The following is a 22,593-nucleotide window of genomic DNA, read 5'->3' as shown; positions in this document are numbered from 1 at the left end:
TATTTTTAACACGCCACAAAACACCGACCCCGGAAAATCTGTCTTTCCATTATGTTGATTCAGAACCAGCTCTTAAACAGAAAGCAATGCATGTAGGGAATCCCAAGACTGAAAATCTTCCCAGTAGTGAGGAATTATAGCTTTTGCTCCTGTCTGTGTTCGGTATGTCCGTAATAGTTTTCATGTCAATGTTCCAAGCTTTGAATCTATAATTCCGAAATATATTTTCACTTTCTTAACAGACCATACAGTCGTCTGCATCTCAAAGTGGTGGTTCTTCTGTCTCTCGGGTAAATTTTCTTTTGTCATTGTTTCTGATGATACATTATCAACGTGAGAAATCTGGAGGATTTATTTGTTTAGCGTATGGCATATCATACATGGAGTACCAAACTATACAGTATTAACATTTCACCTAGATTAGTAAAACACAACAAAATATAAATGTTAAAAAGATCTATATACAAATACCAAAGTCTAGGCCAGGGGTAGGCAACCTTAGCTCTTTTATGACTCGTGGACTTCAACTCCCAGAATTCCTGAGCCAGCATAGCTCAGCTTGGAAACTTCTCTCTTTCCCCCTCAGCATGGCTGGCTCAGTAATTCTGGGAGTTGAAGTCCATGAGTCATAAAAGAGACAAGGTTGCCTACCCCTGGTCTAGACCATCTAACCTTTGAAGCCCAGCATTGTTTATATTAATAAAATCAGATATTGGACCAGTATATGCCCTCAGCTTACAACCGGTCATTTTGTGATCTACAATTTGAGGATTATTCCTCATTATGTACTTCTGAGAATCTCTAAAACTTCCTCCTATAGTGGGAGGAACCTGTGGTACAGTCTCTTCCCAAAAAAATTTAATCCCTTTTCTGGGAGGACAAAGATAAGTGTGGGAAGGAATTCTTTTTTAAAACCATCCCATGCATTATTTCTTCATAGAAACAATCTTCTCCACCAGAGATTTATAGCCATGTATGTAGGCAAGGCTGCTAGGATTCCACCCACGGACATATTTAAAAATCATGAATTATACTATTTTTAATCCTTTACTCACTCCAAAAACGAAGCAAAATTAGTCTCTTCAGAGAACTTGTCAAATGCAAACCAGCAGTAGGATGCACAAGAGGTTTCATGGGATATGGGACTAATTTTGTTTGTGATCCCTTATTTAACTACAGATAAGCCTGCAGAAGTTAATTATCTAAATGACTCCTGAAGTTATAGAAAACATTCATCTTGGGAAATTTTTTGACAGAAATTATATTCTTTACCAGTATTGATTCCATTGCAGTACAAACAATAATGGTATCTGGAGTCCTGCGGTGTCCATCACAGTTCAGATTTTTGTTCAAAAGAGAGTATATTTTGGATATATTTGGATATATATTTTGGATCTCTCTCTCTCTCTCTCCCTCCCTCCCTCTCTCTCTCTCTCTCTCTCCCTATCTCTCTCAATCCCATCTATCTATCATATCTCTCTTTCATCCATCCACAATCCATCCATTCATCCATCCATCTCCAAAGTGCATATATATAGCTCCTCGAAGCACGAAGCTGAAAACACCAGCCTGAAGATGACGAATGGGACTTCGTCAAAACGTCGCCAAGACACTTCCAATTTTATGCGGGAGAAAACCCGAATAACCAAAGACCTACATACAAACACCCGCGAAAACCTCAGAAAACATATATATACTGTATATATATATATATATATAATATATATATATATATATATGAATAGTGAAAATTGGTAATTGACTATATTGGTAATTGACTATATATATATATATATATATATATATATATATATATATATATATATATATATATATGTATCAAAAAATAAAATGAACACCAGGGTAGTAAAACTATAAAAGGCTATCGCAAAAACTATAAAAGGCTATCGCAAAAAGAACAACCGAGCGGATGATGATTGGGAAAGGAAGGGGAAGTGTACATTACCACTCAAACCTGATGGGGAGGATGGGTTGAAGAACAGAGATAATTTGAACGGTAGGGGAGTTATCCCACCCATCCCAGAATCGAAAGAAAGGAGGAGAGACGACAACACACACGTAACTAAGAGGAATAGGAAGAAGCAAACCAATCAAGCGCAGCTGAATCAATTAGGCCCGGTGACGAGATTGAGGAGCCGGGCGCAGACTCTGACTTGCCTATAAAAAACTCTCACACTTTCTGGCGCTCTAGCCCTGATGATGCCGGCAGGGACGGCGAAAGCTTGGCGCTTTTTAATTAAACTTTTATAGTTTTACTACCCTATTTTTTGATATGAATACTCCCAGGGTTCATATTTTTAGCATTATTAACTATATATATATATATATATATATATATATATATATATATATATATATATATATATATATATATATATATATTCCTATCTGCTTAATTTTTTTTAGCAATTGGAAATTTCTCCTCCTTCGTATATTCTATGATAATGTCTTTTTCATATCAGGATTTATAGATGTGGGGTTATTTTAAGAAATATGTTCCATTTGATACAAAAGTGATGTCTTAGTTGTGCTATTTTTTTTCCATCAGGGTGAAACGATTATAGTAGGTGGTGGTAGACCTTCTACTTCCGTCAGTGGCAGTGGAACTTCAATTATAGTTAGTGACGGGAGACCTTCTTCAATTGGTGGTAGTGGAACTTCGATTATAGTTGATGGCGGTAGACCCTCTACTTCTGTTAGTGGTAGTGGATCATCATCTACATTTGGCAGCAGTGGATCCAGGAATCCTTGTGGTCAGGTTAGTATCTTTTCTCACAAAAAACAATCAGCTAAAATGTTTCTTATGTTCTACTTGTGAAAAGAGATCTCTCCACCCCACCCTACTTGATGCAAAATAAAATTTTAATATAGTAGTTATAGTTCAGTTTGACATTGGGAACGCTTGCGTATAATCTTAAGCCATGGTTGTATAATATGGAAAAGGGAGTGAATCTACTCTTCTCCTACTCAGCCAACATGGCTGCAAGGAGGTCAGCAAAATTATACATGTTTTGTTTGAATTACGTTTGACTAATAAAAATAGCTTGTTTTAATGTATAATTAGCAGTATTCTTAGGTTTGAATGATATCACAAGAAACAATTAATTAAAAAAAAGAGAAGCAACAGTTTCAAAAAATTTTCAGCCACATTAGAAGAAGAAATGAGAATATGAAAACTTCCTGTGACTTGTTTTCATTATGTTAAACTATCTTTAGGGGTTACATATGAACCAGCTCCTTATTTCCATAATCTGATGAATGTCTGTTTGTATCCATTCTGATTATTGTGATGTGTTGAAATTCTTCATATTCAAACAGAAAATTGTATAATCAATTTTGAATCATGAATCCATCTGTTGGCTGAAGAACTCCTATTTCTGATCATGATTGCAATGCCTTTTCTTCAGTTGAGGGATTTTTTCTCTCAATTTAATCTGTAATGTGCAAATAGCAATATTTTAATTTATTTTAATCAATTTATACTGTCAATTAAAAAGCTGTTTATTTTTTTCCCCCACAGGGAAATATCCCTGACAAGAATCCTTGTAAGCCGGTGAGATTTATTTCTCTAAATCAATGAGGGGAAATTGTGGTTCTTCAAATACTCTTGGGGTTATTGTATTTTGATGTCAGAAAGGTACCTATTGCCCATTCCTTGCCCAAAACTCATTGAAGACATGCTTCTAATTTCCTTAATTGTCAAATTCTTTTGCTTTGAGAAACCAGTGACAAGCTTAGCATGGATTTAGTAGCTGTTCATTTTTGAATTATTGGATTTTCTTCATTATAATTGTGATATCCAGTGCTTAAACATCCAAAAAGCAACACCAGTCCCTTATTGAACAAGGGATAGCATTGATCACTGTCTGCTTGAGAAATTGCTTTAGACTAAATCTTTCCAACCTTTTAACTGATTAACACCTCCGTGCCATTCCCTTTTTTTTTTTAACAAGGAAAAATGCTAAACACAAAATAAGACCACTATTTTCCTTTGAATTTGAACAAATCTGAATAGGCCACATTACAGGCTTGTGTAAAATTTGATACTCTAATATTTGAGAACTGTATTGTTTTTTTTATTATGTGAAATTATACAACAAAATATATTTTAAAAAGGGCTCTCGCTGGAGATTACCACTGTGTTCCTTTACTTTCTCCAAAACAATTTCTTGTCTGACAGGATTTTCCGCTAAAAATATTCTTTCCTATGTAATATCATGGAAGGTTAAATTGATTAGAAAACTTGTAAAGGGTCTCTTTCATTCAAAACACTTCAGTTGCTTTCAGACAATTGGCTTTTAATATAGTCAAGAGGGGTACTGTTCCTACTCAATAGAAATGTAAGAAAAAAGACAAAAAGAAACCTAGTAGGAAAATATGGGAAAATTCCAGCAGAAACCAGCAACATCTGATATATAAAGCTTTATGAATAAAACAAGAATGATCATGCAATTTAAAAAAAGAACTTCAGCAGAAACACTCTTTCTTTGAATCTGTTCCACAGTAAATATATTTCAAAACATTTGGATGTTCTGAAGTAGATATAAATCAACTACATGTATATATTTACATTGTAATAGTGTCGCAGTCAGCCATGTGTGGACAGCTAAACCTATATAGTTAATATATGGTCAATAAATAACCTAAGTCTAGAAAAAAGCATAAGAAAAACCACAAAATTCTAATAAAGGAGTGGTGTAATGTAAATTTTGGAATCAAGTTCCTATATCCTCCAAAGTTTTTTTTCCCCATGTTAACATTTTAGGTTATGTTGTGCAGTCATTTTTGCACAGGACAAATCTGGACAAAACATCAATCTTGGTTTATCACTTACACAAAAAAGATGCATTGGAAATATCTGTCTGCAGGACAATTTCAACAAATTTAAAACAATGTTTGCTTTGTTTAAACATGCCTCATTCTGGACTGAGAGAAGCCACAGCTTCATGTTCAGACAAAATGGCCGGCGATGCTTACAAAGAGAGCTTGGAAGGCATTGGTCTTACGTTAGCAGCTAAGCCATCAGTCTGGCTTTTCAAAATGCAGCCATGAAAGAGGAAGAGACATTTATTTCATGCAGGTCACTTAAATGAGAAAGCATGTTTTTGCACTGGGAAGAAGCAAGTTCTTTAAAGTTAAGAGTACAAAAAATTATTTGGCCGGATAACTCATGAAATTAGGTAACAATTATGCTCTGTTTGAATATTATGACATAACTGTCTTATTCAAGTGGAAGAAATTAAGCCCACTTAGGGTTTGCTCTGCTATTTTGAATATTTGGTCAAAGAACCCAAAATTACTAAACCTTTTCTTACTGTGTTGACAAAAAGCAGCCCATCCTCAGTTGGGTGAATTCAATTCTGTTTTAAGACCTCCTACCCAAACCATAGGCACATCTTCATTAAAAAGATAAACTGTATAATCCTTGGTACTCATATAAGATTCATACTTAACAATGTTTTCACTCTTTGTTTCTCCCATAGGCTGGATCATCATCTCAGCAAAGTTTTGGAAGTAGCCATGTAAGGACAGAGTATATTGTTTTATTTCTACTAAGAATTTTGTGTATTATTGAAATGCCAATTTACAAAAAAAAAAATCTTGTTTTTTTGCAGAGTGGTTCCTCCCAACAAGGATATGGTTCCCAGGTAAAATCAATCTTTCAGTGAATCTGTTTCAGAAAATGCAAAAGCTACTGAATTTTGGATATTATTGAAGTGCCAATTCACAAAAAAAATCTTGTTTTTTTGCAGAGTGGTTCCTCCCAACAAGGTTATGGTTCCCAGGTAAAATCAATCTTTCAGTGAATTTGTTTCAGAAAATGCAAAAGCTGCTGTTTGGTTTGCTATACTTTTTTCAAAAATAATAATTAGAACAACTGTGGCAAAAGAAAACAAAGATAATAATAATAGGCGCCCAATCCCAAAACATCTGGAGCACCGTTTGAATACCATCAGTATTGACAAAATCACCTTCAGTCAATTGCAAAAGGCAACTTTACTTGCAACAGCTTACAGCCTGTGATGATTTTAATATCACCACTACCTTTAACACCATCAAACATCCACAACTGCTAATCCCAGGTCCTTGGGAAGGACTCAGTAGGTGGATTAAAAATGCCAAATCTACTCTAAATATCTGGCTGACTGTGTCACAAACCATAATATACTATTAAAAACTATTCATCTTTCTGAATGGATTATCACAACAGTCTTTGGAAATAATCAGGTTGACCTATTTTTAATATTCAATCATTTTAGCCTGTTCCACTCTTGCTTAAAAAGATGGATTTTACAAAGACCCAGTTTGCACTGAATGAATGAATAAATGAATGAATGTTGTTTCTTTATCGGAACGGGGGGTTTATTTTCTATTATTCTTGCCAACAAATAGAAAATAAACAAATAAATAAGCAAACAAGCATTCTGTTTTCTTATTTCTTTTTTCCCCAACAACTTGACTTAAGTTAAAGAGCTTTGGCAGCTCCAGACCTTCACAGCCACACTTTGGATGGGAGCAAATTAGGGCATCCCACACCTTCTTGGAAATCTAGCGCATACTTTCTTGACCAATTGCCTTGTAACCAAAGCCTTTTTGTTAGTAGTATCAAATGAAGTAAGCTTTCCTTTATAAACCATTATTTGTTTTCAGACAATTAAGCTTCATGTACCTGTGCAGTTTCTGCCTGTTTTGTACTCAGAATATAGACATCTTTTCAACAAGAAAAATAATCTCTTCTGTTATATAGATTGTACATTCACATACACGCGCATAAACATTACTCTTTTGGCATCGACTTTCTAAATTTGGCATGATGTTTGACGCACTTACCATTGGTCACTGGCAGCTATTGAATGCCGGTTGGGATATCATCAGTACCTGCTATAGAATTTTCTCCTAACAACCACACAAATTTGAGAATTATTTTTGAATGCTTTCTATTCCACAGTGTTGAGGCATCACCTGTTTATTAGCAGGATTCTTCTATGGCTTAAAAAGCAGTGAAACGTTATGTTTTTGAACTGCTTTTTTTAGTTCTTTTTTGTTGCTTAACCTCCATCAGGAGCAGACTCTATACCATGGGTTGTCTGCTTGATTTCAAAATTTGTTGCAAGAGATTGATTCACTGCTTTGCAAGAGATATGTGTGGAGTTCCAAGATTTCACATTAGGAGCAGCTTAGCAGCATCACTCAATGAGAGCAATTAATCCTACAGAGCACTTTTACATACTCTCCCACATTCCACAACCCGGACTATCCAGCTTAAACCAGGACAACTGGAAGAACAACAAAATGAACTTTGTCTTCAGTTGCCTTTTGTACTGTAAGAGGGGTAAAGGCACAAGAGAGGATGGGTGCCACTTCACTTACAGAGCACAGGGGCCCATTATTTTTCTAGCAATTGGTAGCCGTCTCCAGCTTGTTCGTGCCACATGGAGGCTGGGGTGCTGACTTACAATGGAAGGACTATGTCAGTGTGCCTGGCTGAGGAATTCTGGGAGTTGAAGTCCACAAGTCATAAAAGGGCCAGGTTTGAAGACCCCTGGACTATGATCAATATACTGTATAGAAATAGCAATGGTTGAGATACTGTATTCCCTTAAAATGAAATAGCTATATGACTTTGTTTCTCTTTGCCTTGCTACAGAGTGGTTCATATTCTCAGGGGAACAGAAATCCTTGTGATGGGGTAGGTCCCTTTTTCTAAGCCGAATATCTTGGGTTAAATGGCACTTAGATTAACCTGATAATCTTTCCCAATGGCTGTTTGAAGTGGCAAATGTCATAACATTGCAGCTTATGTGGAATGTTAAGTAATAGCACGATAACGCACTTTTTGTTTTAAATAATTTAAATAATTTGACTTTTAATGTGGGCCAGTGTGCTCACAGTCAAAAATGACAATGAAGGTTATCTTACTTATAAAATACAATAGCTTCAGTCAAAAGAGACTTCCTATTATTTTCCTTTTGTGCATTCTCAGTTATGTTATGCTATTTTAAACTAATTCTTAGCCATCTCAGAATAGCTGTGCATCAGTTATTGGTAAATGTAAGTCACTAAGGAAATATATTCTTTGCAATATATTAAAATATTTTTATTTATGTATGTATTATTCAAATTTGCCCATCTGACCAAACACAACAACAGAGATGAAGCTAAACTAAAAATCTTCTAATCATTAACAAACAGGCTAATAAACATATTAACATTCAAGTAATGGTGGAAATATTTTTGAAGCCATTGCCTATGTTTTCACTTCATATAGCTAATAAAACATAACTGAAAGCCTTCACTATATGTTGTAGATGGAAGGTGCGATCTAGAGAGTACACTGAATCAGATTACAAAGGTGTAGTTTATTTTGAAAAATCTCAGTTTTAACAAAAAAGAAAGATAAGACATAAATATGTAACCTGAGCAGGATGAAGCTGACTCATACATCAATGGGAAACCACCAGCTAACTTTCACCACAGTGAAAACTAAACTGAAAAGTGTCACAGAAAAAAAAAATGGCAAATTACTTCCATAATGTTGTTGAAGAAATAGTTGTGTCCATTAATCTAGGCCAGGGGTGTCAAACTCAATTTCACTGAGGGCCGCATCAGCATTGTGGTTGCCCTTGGGGGGCTGGGTAGGTGTGGCCAGAGTGGGTGCAGCCTACTGGGTGGGCGTGGATGGAGTAGGCATGGCCTACTGGGTGGGCGTGGCAAGCTCTACATTGTTCACGTCAAGGGTGCCTATGAGGGCCTGGGCAGGAGTGGGACAGATGTGAGGGTCTTTGGCAGAAGGGGGTGGGACCGGGGCAAGCGCCAACGCATGGTCCACCGGGGCAAGTGCCAAGATGGTCACCACAAAATTGTACATTGGCTCCCAGCCAGCCTGGGGACCAAGGCAGCGGGGACTGCTCTCTCATTGTTTCCAGGATGGCTTCGCGGGGCCACATGAAACCACTTTGCGGGCTATATCCGACCCCCTGGCCTTGTGTTTGGCATGTCTGATCTAGGCTGTCTAATCTTGGTCTGTCTTGGGAAAGACTTGTAGTTCTTAATGAAAAACAACCCAAAACCAAAAGAGAGAGAGAGAGAGAGAGGGAGGGTGGGAGGGAGGGAGAGAGGGAGAGGGAGAGAGAGAGAGAGAGGGAGAGAGAGAGAGAGAGAGAGAGCATTTTAATCACATTTGAGCATGTGTTTTCTTTTCCAGAGCACTACTGGTAAAATAATCAGCAGTAGCAACTGTCCAAAGGTAAATATGTTTTTCCTCCTTGTAATTGTACAGCTTGGTAGGAAAAAGATACCAAGGGGAACTTTAATCATTCTATCTGTGGCTGGGATGGTCTAGTCGACTCAGCTCATAGTTAAATAATTTATGTGTGAAAATAGGTACAGGTGATAGGGATAAGAGCAATTGTGCCTTTAATCATTTTCCTTTGAGGGACCTCAAATCATAGCCAATATTGCCCTCTACTGTTACTATAACTGGTTCTATAGAAAAATGATAGAGCTCTTTATATAAAGAGCACACCTAACATATGTGGCTATTGTTTTGAGTAATGCATTTATTCAAGAAAAAAAATTAACTGCACATATTAACTTCATACATTTTCATACAGGGGGTACCAAGTGGATCCTATGGTAGTAGCAGCAGCAGTAGCAGCCAATATGGACAGGTAAAAATCTGTTTTGGTGTAGATATTATATATGATTGTACATTTCTGAGGAAAAAGTATGCACTTTTGGGATGTTCTGAACAATATTAGAACTTTGTGTGGATGTTGCTGGTATACATAGGGAGTGAATATTTTTTCACCAGTTATATGACTTACTAAAGGAAAGCGATATGGTAATTAGGAAAGAGAAGTAGCTATAAAATACTATAGAAGTAAGACAAAGTGAGGGTATCGCAGCTTTGTAAAATTATATTTAAGATCATCCTTGGTAGTTTTGATTATTTTCTGCACAGTCTGGTCAGAGTGGATCCTATGGCAGCAGCAGCAGCCAATATGGACAGGTAAACATTCTTTTGATATAAAAAATATAGGTAATATATTAGAACAATATCTGTATATATTAGAACAATTAATCGGTGGAACGACTTTCCTCCAGAAGTTGTGGATGGTCCAACACTGGAGGTTTTTAAGAAGCGATTGGACAACCACTTGGTATAGGGCAGTGATGGCGAATCTTTTAGAGACCGAGTGCCCAAACTTCAACCCAAAACCCACTTATTTATCGCCGGGTGCCAGATGGTCGTGGCCCACTGGGTGGGCGTGGCTGTGGTGGTCATGGAAGAATGGGTGGATGTGGCCAATGTAGGTGTGGTCACCTCGATGTTCCTCATGGGCAGGGACTCCTGTGGGGGCCAGACAGGTTGGGGGAGATCCAGGGGGTCTCTGGTGGGTGGGACAGTGGACAGGAGGCTCATCCTGTAGGGTGAGAGGAGGCGAGGCAGGGCAGGGGTGCCATTGTCGCAGGGCAAGGCGATGCAGAGGCCAGGGAGGCTGCTGTCTGACACTATCAGTCCCTGCACACAGAGGCCAGCGAGTGCATGGGAGCCAACGGTGTCTATCAGCAGCCACAGACTGCTGGCCCCTCAACTTGTACACTCTAGGGCTCCACAGCCCACTGCCAGCAGTTCAGAGAAGCCACCTCTGAACTTAATGACTGGCCAACAGCTGAAGAGGCGATACAGTGGGTTGTGCCTGGGAAAAGGAGAGCATGTGAGGCCAGGAGGGATGGGACGGGGGGAGGAAAACCAGCCATGCTGGGATGCATCTGGCCATGTGGGACCTCAGTGAGTTAGCAGGCGGCTGCTTGAAGAGTGATGGTTGCCATCTCCAGGACATGGCACAAGTGCCGACAGAGAGGGCTCTGAGTGCCACCTCTGGCACCCGTGCCATAGGTTCGCCACCACTGGTGTAGGGTTTCCTGCTTGAACAGGGGCTTGGGCTAGGAGACCTCCAAGGTCCCTTCCAACTCTGTTATTCTTTTATTTTGTTATATGCCTTAATCTCACAAAAGAAACTTAGAATTGTAGAGTTGGAATCTAGAACAATCTAGAGCCCATCCTTTGCAAGGCACAGGAAAACTGAGAGTCTCAAAAACCTCTAGAGACTGAAAACTCACAGTCTCTCTAGATATACCAAACCACCGTCTTATAGATCCTACTATCCAGAATTTCTTCATTATAGTTAAATGAACTCTAAGTACTTATGTCTGATAACCATTATTCATAATGCATAATTTCTGGGTTATGGAAAATCATTCTTTTAACAGTCTTCCTTATATGTATCTGAACACAGTTATCTACCTGCCCTAAATCTTATTTTTTTCTCCAGAGTCAGTATCCCCCAAATATGTACAGAGTAGTTTAACAGAACCATCATTTAGGGTGATTATCATTTTATTTCAGAAAAAAATAAATTTCCTTCTCATCCCTATGAGGCCTGGGGGTTTGAGGGTTCTGAGCAGGATCTTAGCTTTATTTTCTATATTCTCTCAAGGTCCTCTTTCAGGCCACACACACACACACACACACACACGCACGCACAGACATACACACACACAGAGACTTATTCTAATAATAGAAAAGATATACATATAATTATATCTATATTGAAGATAATTCTTTCATAATTTTTTAATCACTCAGTTTCTTGCGAATTAGGTAGCCTATAAATATACTGCATATAACTAATAAGTAAGCAAATACGTTTTTTTTTAAAAAAAGAGTGGATCATATTGCTAATACAGGCAGCTTAAAAACTTCCGGTTATAACTAATGCATTGAATACAGTGTATGCCTCAGTAATACATAATAGATAAGGATATTAGGGCTGTATATGGTTCTAATTACTATATATATTAGCTGTGTGCAATTATTTTTCAAGTAATTTTGTTGTAAATTCTCTTTTGGATGTTGACTAAAAGTTGTAAATTTTAAAACATTTTCTCTACAGAGTGGATCATATGGCGGCAGCAGCCAGTATGGACAGATAAAACTATCATTTAAATACAATACATATCTAATATGGCAATATGTGGCAATAGCCAGACGTGAGCAGAGAAATCCTATATGTAAATCAAGTCAAAGCAAGGAGGTTATGTAACGGCTGTGGATGGAAGCCAGATATTGAATCCAATGCCTAAAAAATCCAGCAGGGGAGAGAAGAAAATCCTCAGGTAGCAAATGCAAACCTGGTTTAGAAAGCTTAGTTTTGGTCACAGCCTTCCTGAAAGCAGCTAATGATGACTAATAAGGGACAGGAACTTCCATGAGAGCGATGGAAAAAAGTCAAGATGGGAGTTTGAAGCCCAGATCTTTTTTATAATCAAAGGTGGGAAACCTTCAACAGTGATGACCACCACTTTATTTTTTTTTAATTTTTTAATTAAAATTTATAGACCCCTCCCATTCCCGCAGGACTCCGGGAGGCTAACAATAAAAACACAATATAACTTAACAAGACAAACAATACAGTAACATTCATCCAGGGGTCAGAGTTTATAAACCCCAGGCCTGCCGGAAAAGCCAGGTCTTAAGCAGCTTGCGGAAAACCAACAGGGTGGGAGCGGTCCTAATCTCCGGGGGGAGCTGGTTCCAAGACGTGGGCGCCGTCACAGAGAAAGCCCTCCCCCGCGGCCCAGCCAAATGGCATTGCTTGGCCGACGGGACCTGAAGGAGGCCCAACCTGTGGGATCTAACCGGACGAAGGGAACTATAAGGTAGTAGGTGGTCTCGCAAATAGCCTGGCCCTGAGCCATATAGAGCTTTAAAGGTAATAACCAACACCTTGAATTGGACCTGGAGACCAATAGGCAACCAGTGCAGCTTGCGGAGGATAGGTGTAACGTGGGTGTACCGAGGAACACCCACAATCACTCGCGCGGCTGCATTCTGGACTAACTGTAGTCTCTGAATATTTTTCAAGGGTAGCCCCATGTAGAGCGCGTTGCAGTAGTCTAGGCGTGAGGTGACGACGGCATGAGTGACTGTAAGGAGAGCCTCCCGGTCCAGGTAGGGTCGCAGCTGGTGCAACAGATGAACTTGTGCAAAGGTCCTCCCAGCCACAGCCGTCAAATGATGTTCCAATTTCAGCTGTGGATCAAGGAGGACACCCAAGTTGCGAACCCGCTCCGAAGGGGATATATTTTCCCCTGCTAGAGTCAACATTGGACAGTTAACATGATCCTTGGGAGGCAACATCCAAAGCCACTCGGTCTTGTCCGGATTGAGCCTGAGTCTGTTAACCCCCATCCAGACCCTCACGGCTTCAAGGCAACAGCCCATCACATCAGCCGCTTCACTGAGAGAGCTCGGGGAAGAGATATATAGCTGGGTATCATCAGCATACTGATGAAACCTCATCCCGTGCTGTCTGATGATCTCACCCAGCGGCTTCATGTAAATGTTGAATAGGAGGGGGGAGAGGACCAACCCCTGCGGCACCCCACATTCAAGGGGCCTCGGAGTTGGCCTCTGTCCCCCCACCAGTACCGATTGCGACCGGCCAGAGAGGTAGGAGGAGAACCACCGTAAAACGGTGCCTCCCACTCCCACCCCTCGAAGTCGTCGCAAAAGGATACCATGATCGATGGTATCAAAAGCCGCTGAGAGGTCAAGTAGCACCAAGACAGAGGAATAACCCCTGACTTGGGCCCGCCAGAGATCATCCATCAGCGCGACCAAAGCAGTTTCTGTGCTGAAGCCGGGCCTGAAGCCAGATTGAAAAGGGTCTAGGTAATCTGCTTCATCCAGAGACCATCGGAGCTGGAGCGCCACCATTCTCTCTACAACCTTACCCAAAAAGGGGAGATTGGAGACTGGACGGAAGTTATTTAAATCAGTCGGGTCCAGGGTAGGCTTCTTGAGAAGGGGCCTCACAACTGCTTCCTTCAAGGGTTGCAGGAAGGACCCCTCCCTCAATGAAGCATTAATCAACACCTGGAGCCAGCCTCGTGTCACCTCCTTGGCGGCCGAGACCAACCAGGAAGGACACGGGTCCAATAAACAAGTGGAGGCGCTCATCGCTCCCACCGCTCTGTCAACATCCTCAGCAGTCACGGACTCAAATTCATCCCATAAAACTGGGCTAAGACCAGCCCCGGTCATCTCAGAAGGCCCTGCCCAATCGGAGTCCAGGCCTGTCCGAATCCGAGCGATTTTGTCTGATAGAAACTGCACAAATTCTTCTGCCCTACCCTGCAAGGGCTCCCCAGCTTCCTGAACGTTAAGTAGGGAATGGGTCACCCTAAACAGGGTGGTGGGGCAAGATTCTGCAGACGCAATAAGTGCAGAAAAATGCGAACATTTTGCCACTTGTATCGCCACTAAGTAAGTCCTAATATAGGCTCTTAAAAGTGTCCGGTCGGGTTCGGAGTTACTAGCCCTCCAGCGTCGCTCTAGACTTGACTTTTTTTGACATTTCCCCTGGGCATCAGAGATTCAAGGTCTTTGTAGTACATACACAAAGACACCAATACACCCCCACAGACAAATGAGGGCATACTTAAGCCCACATTTCTGTATTGCCACAGAAGTCAATCCCATAAATATCAGCTCCACAGATTCAACAGATCACAATCTTGTTACTGCCAATCCTCACATAGTTGTCCTAGGAAGGTCTTGATTACTGTGATCGTCCTCTCAAAACTTGTTTCGGGAATACCATCTACACAAGATGCAATCCCAATATATCTTTCCGGGCAGAAATGCCAGCAACACAGCCTGGGGGGGGGGAGAGATTCCTTGGCAGGTTTCCAGAAGGAAAGCCACAGGCATTATTTTATATATTATTTTATATTGAGTGTGTATGTATATGTATGTATGTATGTGTATATATATATATATATATGTTTTCTGAGGTTTTCGCGGGTATTTGTATATATATATATATACACACACACACACACACACACATACATACATTTCTATATGTATGTACATATATGCATATATATGTGTGTATATGTGTATTGTGTGTGTGTGTGTGTGTGTGTGTGTGTGTGTATGTAGGTCTTTGGTTATTCGGGTTTTCTCCCGCGTCAAATTGGAAGTGTCTCGGCGACGTTTCAACGAAGTCTCATTCACTTCCAATTTGACGCGGGAGAAAACCTGAATAACCAAAGACCTACATATAAACACCCGCGAAAACACACACACACACACACACACACACAGGTGTGTGTGTGTGTGCTTTTGGTTATTCGGGTTTTCTCCCACGTAAAATTGGAAGTGTCTTGGTGACGTTTTGATGAAGTCCCATTCGTCTTCTTCAGGCTGGTGTTTTCGGCTTCGTGCTTCTAGGAGCAATTGCTTCTAGAAGCACGAAGCCGAAAACACCAGCCTGAAGATGACAAATGGGACTTCATTGAAACGTCACCAAGACACTTCCAATTTGACGTGGGAGAAAACCCAAATAACCAAAGACCTATATACAAACACCCACGAAAACCTCAGAAAACATATATGTGTGTCCGTATAAAACTTTTTACAACCCTGTAATCCCTTGTATATAATATTTATATTTTATATTCAAAATCTTAAAATGGATTGGGGTTTGTTTGTTATAACATATAGAAAGATGCAGGGCTAGCATTTTGAAGTAAAATATATTAACGTTAATTTTTCATTTATATGGTTTCTGCATAGAGTGGATCCTATGGAAGCCACAGCCAATATGGACAGGTAAAACTATGCTACCATATAATGTCAGGCTCCAAAAACCAAGAAAGATATGCAGAGAAACTTCTAAGCAGTTTCCTTTATTGTTCCTCACCTACAGACAGAATCTTGCCAGACTAAAGCAGACTACTTCCATCCTTAAAGATGTACACTGAGAATTTATAAAGGGAAGCTCTCTTGACCCTTTTCATCCCAACCAAACTACCTAAGCTGTGTTCTCTCTTGCACCTCTAGAGTGCAGCCCTTCCCTCCTGGGAATCTAAATTATATTCCACTCCATATAATGAGCTAGAAAAAGTGCTATAGTAATAGATAAAAATGAGCATTTTGTAGCTTCTAAATGAAGAAAAAAACCCACTCTTCTGCAGTTATATCAATTGTTTTTATAATATATTTTCTGTACAAACTGGACAGAGTGGATCCTATGGGAGCAGTAGCCAATATGGACAGGTAAAACTGTATTACCATATGATGTGTGTAGAAAATGTGCTACAGTAATGTTGTTGTTGTTAATTGCAAAGTCGTGTTCGACCCATCGCGACCCCATGGACAACGTTCCTCCAGGTCTTCCTGTCCTCCACCATCTTCTGGAGTCCATTTAAGTTCACACCTACTGCTTCAGTGACTCCATCCAGCCACCTCATTCTCTGTCGTCCCCTTCTTCTATTGCGCTCAATCTTTCCCAGTATTAGGCCCTTCTCCAGTGAGTCTTTCCTTCTCATTAGGTGGCCAAAGTATTTGAGTTTCAACTTCAGGATCTGGCCTTCTAAAGAGCAGTCGGGGTTGATCTCTTCAAGGACTACCGGTTTGAACGCCTTGCAGTCCAAGGGACTCGCAGGAGTCTTCTCCAGCACCATAGTTCAAAGGCCTCAATTCTTTTGCTCTCAGCCTTTCTTATGGTCCAACTTTCACAGCCATACACTGCAGCTGGGAAAACCATGACCTGTACTATACGTACTTTTGTTGGCAGGGTGATGTCTCTGCTTTTTAGTATGCTGTCTAGATTTGCCATAGCTTTCCTCCCCAGGAGCAAGCGTCTTTTAATTTCTTGGCTGTAGTCCCCACCTGAGGTGATCTTGGAGCCCAGAAAAATAAAATCTGTCACTACCTCCATTTCTTCCCCATGTATTTGCCAGGAATTGAGAGGGCTGGATGCCATGATTTTGGTTTTCTTAATGTTGAATTTCAAGCCAACTTTTGCACTCTCCTTCTTCACCCGCTACAGTAATAGATAATCACAAAAAAGAAATAAGTATTTCCATTTATTTCAGCTTCTGAGTATAAAAAAGCAGCCTTGCTTAAATTTATTGTTTGTTTGTTTTTTTGTATTTTTTGACAGAGTGGATCCTATGGGAGCAGCAGCCAATATGGACAGGTAAAACAGTTTTTATTGTATGATACATGTAGAAAATGTGCTAGAGTAATAGATCAAAATGTGCGGTTTGGTTTATTGCTGTTTCTAAATATAATAAAACATAATAAAATGAGCATTTCTGTTTATTGTAATTTCAGAATATAAAAAGCAGCTTTGTGCAGTTATGTTAATGGGGGCATTTTACACTGGTAAAGTAAACAGAAGATTCCCATCTCTATACTGCAAGTGTACTGGGTTCCTAGCTTTATCTAAGTCTTGTTAATTTTAATGTCTTTGTATTTGTATTTATTGCATCGTAAGCTGCCCAAAATCTCTCTGGACAGTGAGATGGGAGTCATATAAATGTAATAAATAAATAAATGTTTTATAATGTACTTTCTGTACAGGCTGGACAGAGCGGATCTTATGGGAGCAGCAGCCAGTATGGACAGGTAAAACTGTGTTACAGTATGATTTGTGTAAAAAATATGCTACAGCAATAGATAATACAAATAAACGTGAGCATTTCCATTTATTTTCAGCAGTTTTGTGTAAATATATTAATATTTTTATGATGCATTTTCTGTACTGGGTGCAGCAGCTCTCAGTATGGAAAGGTGAATATTGAGCAATGCATAGATAATGTATTTCATGGAGAGATGTAAACTACTTCTTAAAACTTAGCATAATGTTTATTTCTGCTCTGAATGTAAAAAAGATCTATCTACTTATCTGTCTGTCTATCTATCTATCTATCTATCTATCTATCTATCTATCTATCTATCTATCTATCTATCTAGTTTAAAAACTTTTCTAAAACAGCCCCAGAGTAACTATTTTCTTTTACTCTATGGCTTATCTTCTTGGACAAGACACACTTGCCTAATTTTTAATTCCATTCTCCTCAGCCTATGATATTTAAGTGGCTCTCTCGTGATAAGAAATAATTTGATCCATTTCTTATTTTCTTGGCAGGGCTCCCAAACTAGTGGAGACTACAACATTAAGGGCTGTGGTGAAGTAAGTACAGGATAGTACATATAAAATAAGTAGTATTTTGTTTTGAAATGCTAACCTTTCACTTATTTCTCAAATAAGATGAAGTTGTAACACCACTCAACCATATCCCTTAGAAATGCTTATTATATTTAACTATCACAATGAACGACATGATGGCCTAGAGGTGAAGATACTCGCCTCCCATTTGGAAGATTGAGAGTTCAATCCTAGCCAGCGACAGATGTTTCTCTATCAGGGAGCAAAGAGAAAATATCAGCTGCAAACTCCACATAGGAATCAGGAAGGGCATCCGGTCAGTAAACACTCAACTACATTCAGCCACCTTGACTCCATCCTATTAAAGGGAATACAGGGTCGTAAAAAGAAATAAATAAATAAATATCATGATATTATTAATCCACAATTTCCATCACTGGCCATAATGAAATTGCCTATCCTGTGAAAAAACCTCTATTCATAGCAGTGACAATGAGTGCAGCCCTGCTGTTTTCTTCCCCTCACACATCTGATGAGATTAGGAACTTCTCTTCTAGTTTAATTACAGTTTAACTTTGCTTGTCTGAACCTTAAATTGTGTGGTAACTAAGGGACGATTATGTTCCATCAAAAATATCATTCAAAATATGAATAACTTAAATTGTCTTTTCCCTTGCTGTACTTTACTGTACATAAAAAGCAGGAACCTTTAAGATTAAAGAAAGTTCTTTTTCAGAAAAAACTGTGCATTTTTCATATTGTTCAAACTTACAGTACGTTGAGTAGAATTACAGCTGATGTTAAAAAATAACTGTTTTCTGCTTTCTCACACATTTTAATAAGGCAAAACGCCACTTAACAAGTGTCGGTACAGTCTATTTATACCATATCTCTTCTATACCAGTCTGAGTATTTTTCCCCATTTAAAGCAGTTTCAAAATTAGTAATTGATAAAACTGCTGAAATCACTTTGTTAAAAGATTTCTCTTTTGCTCATAAAGTTTCTTGGACTCTTTGAAGGCAATATTCCTCAATTAGAACTATTAATATGAATGTATATTTAGATCACTTTTATTACCTTAGCAATCATGATTGTTGATTATAATAATATTTCAAATCTCTTAATAGTCTCTATAACTGGCAATACTGGAAAATAAATACTTTTTTCTTCCTCTTATTTTTTATATACATTTAAAGATAATTCTAATGACAGCAGTCATACCTCATATCAATCCACTTATTGTGGCTGCAAAACAGTTCATTGTTTCTTAGATTTGATCTCCAAAGCTTTCATTTATTCCTTCAACTGATCAAAACTTGGCTAACGTAAGAAAGCTCTGCAAGGGAAAAAAAAAAAAGATTTCTGTGTTTCATTATGAATTTGTTTTTATTTCTATGCATTTTGGGAAAATCCTTTCTGAAGAAAAAAAAACAATTACAATGGAATAAAATATTTAACCTTCTTTTTGCTGTTGTTTTTAAATAGTATCCTTTCTGCGGGTTTTTAATTTTCTTTGAGGAAGGATTTCCCCCCAAACTTGTAGATGTTCTGGTCTGGGCAGAACAGTAGACATTGGCTGACTTGGATTTTCCTGCAATAGCTTTTACACTTATTTTGAGCCCCTGCTTTTCTTAATTTATGAATGGCACTACTGTTCAGCCTTTTCTGATAAATGAGTAGCAAGATTTTTAAATGGAATCAATTCTAAACCTTTCAAATTAAGGCTGCAAAACTTTGTATACAACTGTTTCTTGTACATTTGTGCTGCCATCTAGTGGCTGAGTGGATTTCCTAGAATTCTTATTCAGGTTACAATATTCTAAGTGGATTATTTATAGATTTGCTTTTTTGAAATTCCAGCAACTGTAATGCAAGATATTGTAAACTCACCATGCTATAGTAGTGCCTATTCTGATGCAGTGACCATAGTTTAAAAGTACCTTCTACTTACATTTTTCTGTAGTCTTTCAGAGAAAATTGGCCAAGTGCGAAAAGTTAGTTCAGATGTTTTGATGATCAAGCTGCATAGATCTGACTGACTTTGTACAAGCATAATTTAGAACACAGAAGATTGTTGGTTTTATTTCATTTCATTTTTATAATATTTTTATTTTAACAGAACCCAAGAAACTGTAGACGCAAGAGGGCTGCATCAGCTCCAGTAAGTATACTGTCTAACCCAGGGGTGGGGAAGCTTGGCTCTTTTATGACTTGTGGACTTCAACTCCCAGAATTCCTGAGCATGGCTGGCTCAGGAATTCTGGGAGTTGAAGTCCACAAGTCATAAAAGAGCCAAGCCCCCTCGTCTAACCAAATGGAGATTTTCTTCAAATCAGTTAAAAGTGGGACGGGCTTGTACATCAACCTAATCTGGTTTATGGCTTGTGTTTTCTTTCCAACAGAATATACTTAAGACATTGATCAATAAGATTCGAGAAAAAAGGGTATGTGCTTCTCACCACTATAAGTTCTGATTCACTCTGCTTTGTGAACTTGAGGGGTGTTTTGTTTCGTTTTGTTTTACTTTAAGCTCTTTTGATCTCAGTTATAAAGATCTCTTTGTCAACCCTTAAGAGGAAAAGGCATTATTTCTGACAATAAGCAAACACATTTATTTACTTATCCCAGTTCTGGTTGCTACTTATGCTTTCAATTAACATCATCTAATTGATTCGTGTCTGGGTTCAGAAACTAAGGAGCATCAGGTCTGATATGTAACTACAGTGGGAATGCTAGAGTTTCCAAGCTAAACTGGAAAGTTAAAAAAAATCATTCAGAAAAGATAATCATTGGCTACATTTTTAATACTACAAAATAAATGGCATAGGTCAGTGATGGCGAACCTTTTAGAGACTAAGTGCCCAAAAACTGGCTCCGTCCCAGCTCCACCCCCTGCCCTGCCCCCATCCCTCCAAGGCCCACAGATCACCCAGGCAACCCAGCAGTGCCATGGTGGCCACTCCCTCTGCCCGCACCACGCAGCATCAACTGTGCGCGATGGAGTGTGAGGGCAGAGTCTTGTCTACGCTGCCTGGCTGTCATGTCCTTGGCTGTGCTGCTCTGTGTGGGCCACGCTTGGGGGCGACTCTCCTCCAGGGGGGCTGCTGGTGAGGAAGGGGTCACGGGGGAGGCAAGGCTGGGGCAACGGCACATGTGCCCACAGAGAGGGCTCTGAGTGCCACCTCTGCCACCTGTGCCATAGGTTCACCACCACTGGCATAGGTAATGCCATCTAGAAGAACTCTGTTGACATTTTTAACCTGCTGACTGACTTCCATGCTGGGGTAAAAGTAACATTAGTACATGTTTTATCTCCCAAAGAAGGCTTGATCAATAATGTCACATCAGAAACTGCATTTTCACAGTCGGTTGCTATATCTCAATAACTGGTGCTTGAGCTCCTAGTGATTAATCTCTTTGTATAATAGTCAATACTTACCGATTAGATGTTTATAGTTTCCCAAGGCATTAAATGAAAGGAAGAATAAAATGTACTTTTGCTTTTCAGCAGGTTTAGGCTCTTACCAGAGCAACATAACTGAAAAAGCTCTGACCAAAATTATTTTTCTTACTTTTGATTTGAACTTCAAGTTCCTTTCCAGCATCACAGAACTCCCATAAATTCAGTACACACAACAACTGTTTTCCATAGCGGGGAACTATGCATGCCCCGTGGTAATAACAAATGAAAGAAATACTTTTTGAATTTTTGTCAGGAAAAAAAAATCAAATTATGACTTTTCCAACCAAAACAACCATGCCTATATATTCAGGATTTACAAAATGTTACAGTCTCAAAATATTCTAACCTCAAAAGACTTAATTATGTCCATGACTTAAACTTGGGATTGCTTGAAATAGACATTTTCTGCTAGTATATATTATTGTATAAAAGTAAAAAGTTGAGACCTTAAGCTATGCCACATTCTACTGCAGTAAAGGAATTTGGAAATCAATGCCTTTTTTTTCTTTTTCCCTCTGCCCTGCACTTTTTTCTCTTCCCCTTTTCCCTCCTTATTTTTCCATTATCTTTATTTTTCTTCGTATGTTTTGTATTTTATATTTTGATAAACCAATAAAATGTATAAACGTAAAGAAACAGAACTTTCCCACAAATGTTCAACAGTATTTGTGCCTTGTTTATAATAGGAACATTCAGGTTTGTGAAATATGATATTAAAGATAAAGGTGGGCAATATAAATCTCACATAGTAAGTTTTGAGGGACATTTTACAGAAGCATGAAATAATAAATAGATTAGGAATGCGCTATAAATGGCATCAAAAGGCTTTTCCAGGAAGCCCTGGCCACATTCATGTTGTCTATCAATTATTCAGCTGGCAAGAAAATATATGCCAGCTTAAAATGTACTGCCCTTACTAGTGAGTCTTGTTCTACTGCAGTAAAAGGCTAGCATTGTCCTTGCAGCTATTTCTAAGCATGACTCTAATATGCTTCAGAAAAAGAGATAAACCTGAGTCAAAAAAACAGCCCAGCTGACAGATTGCAGTTATGGAAGTGGAATACAGAATGAAG

At 38.9% G+C, this 22,593-nt stretch overlaps 1 protein-coding gene across 1 annotated transcript in view; it reads left to right on the top strand.

Moving 5' to 3' along the window:
- Positions 1-22,593, top strand: part of LOC120310275 (hornerin-like) — a 95,461-nt gene that overhangs the window by 32,886 nt on the left and 39,982 nt on the right. The window contains exons 21-37 of the mRNA XM_039348527.1: positions 243-290; positions 2,570-2,779; positions 3,542-3,574; positions 5,505-5,543; positions 5,637-5,669; positions 5,775-5,807; positions 7,670-7,711; positions 9,227-9,268; positions 9,636-9,692; positions 9,986-10,033; positions 11,982-12,017; positions 15,674-15,709; positions 17,046-17,081; positions 17,468-17,512; positions 18,036-18,080; positions 20,177-20,218; positions 20,460-20,501. Coding sequence (XP_039204461.1) covers positions 243-290; positions 2,570-2,779; positions 3,542-3,574; positions 5,505-5,543; positions 5,637-5,669; positions 5,775-5,807; positions 7,670-7,711; positions 9,227-9,268; positions 9,636-9,692; positions 9,986-10,033; positions 11,982-12,017; positions 15,674-15,709; positions 17,046-17,081; positions 17,468-17,512; positions 18,036-18,080; positions 20,177-20,218; positions 20,460-20,501 — 867 coding nt within the window. The remainder of the gene's footprint in view (positions 1-242; positions 291-2,569; positions 2,780-3,541; positions 3,575-5,504; positions 5,544-5,636; positions 5,670-5,774; positions 5,808-7,669; positions 7,712-9,226; positions 9,269-9,635; positions 9,693-9,985; positions 10,034-11,981; positions 12,018-15,673; positions 15,710-17,045; positions 17,082-17,467; positions 17,513-18,035; positions 18,081-20,176; positions 20,219-20,459; positions 20,502-22,593) is intronic.

This window comes from Crotalus tigris, unplaced genomic scaffold (genome assembly GCF_016545835.1).
Source record: "Crotalus tigris isolate CLP2741 ecotype Arizona unplaced genomic scaffold, ASM1654583v1 scf7180000018155.2402879, whole genome shotgun sequence".
In the NCBI taxonomy this organism is placed as follows: domain Eukaryota; kingdom Metazoa; phylum Chordata; class Lepidosauria; order Squamata; family Viperidae; genus Crotalus; species Crotalus tigris.
Note: the sequence above shows the minus strand (reverse complement) of the source record. Positions and strands in the feature narration are given on the sequence as shown.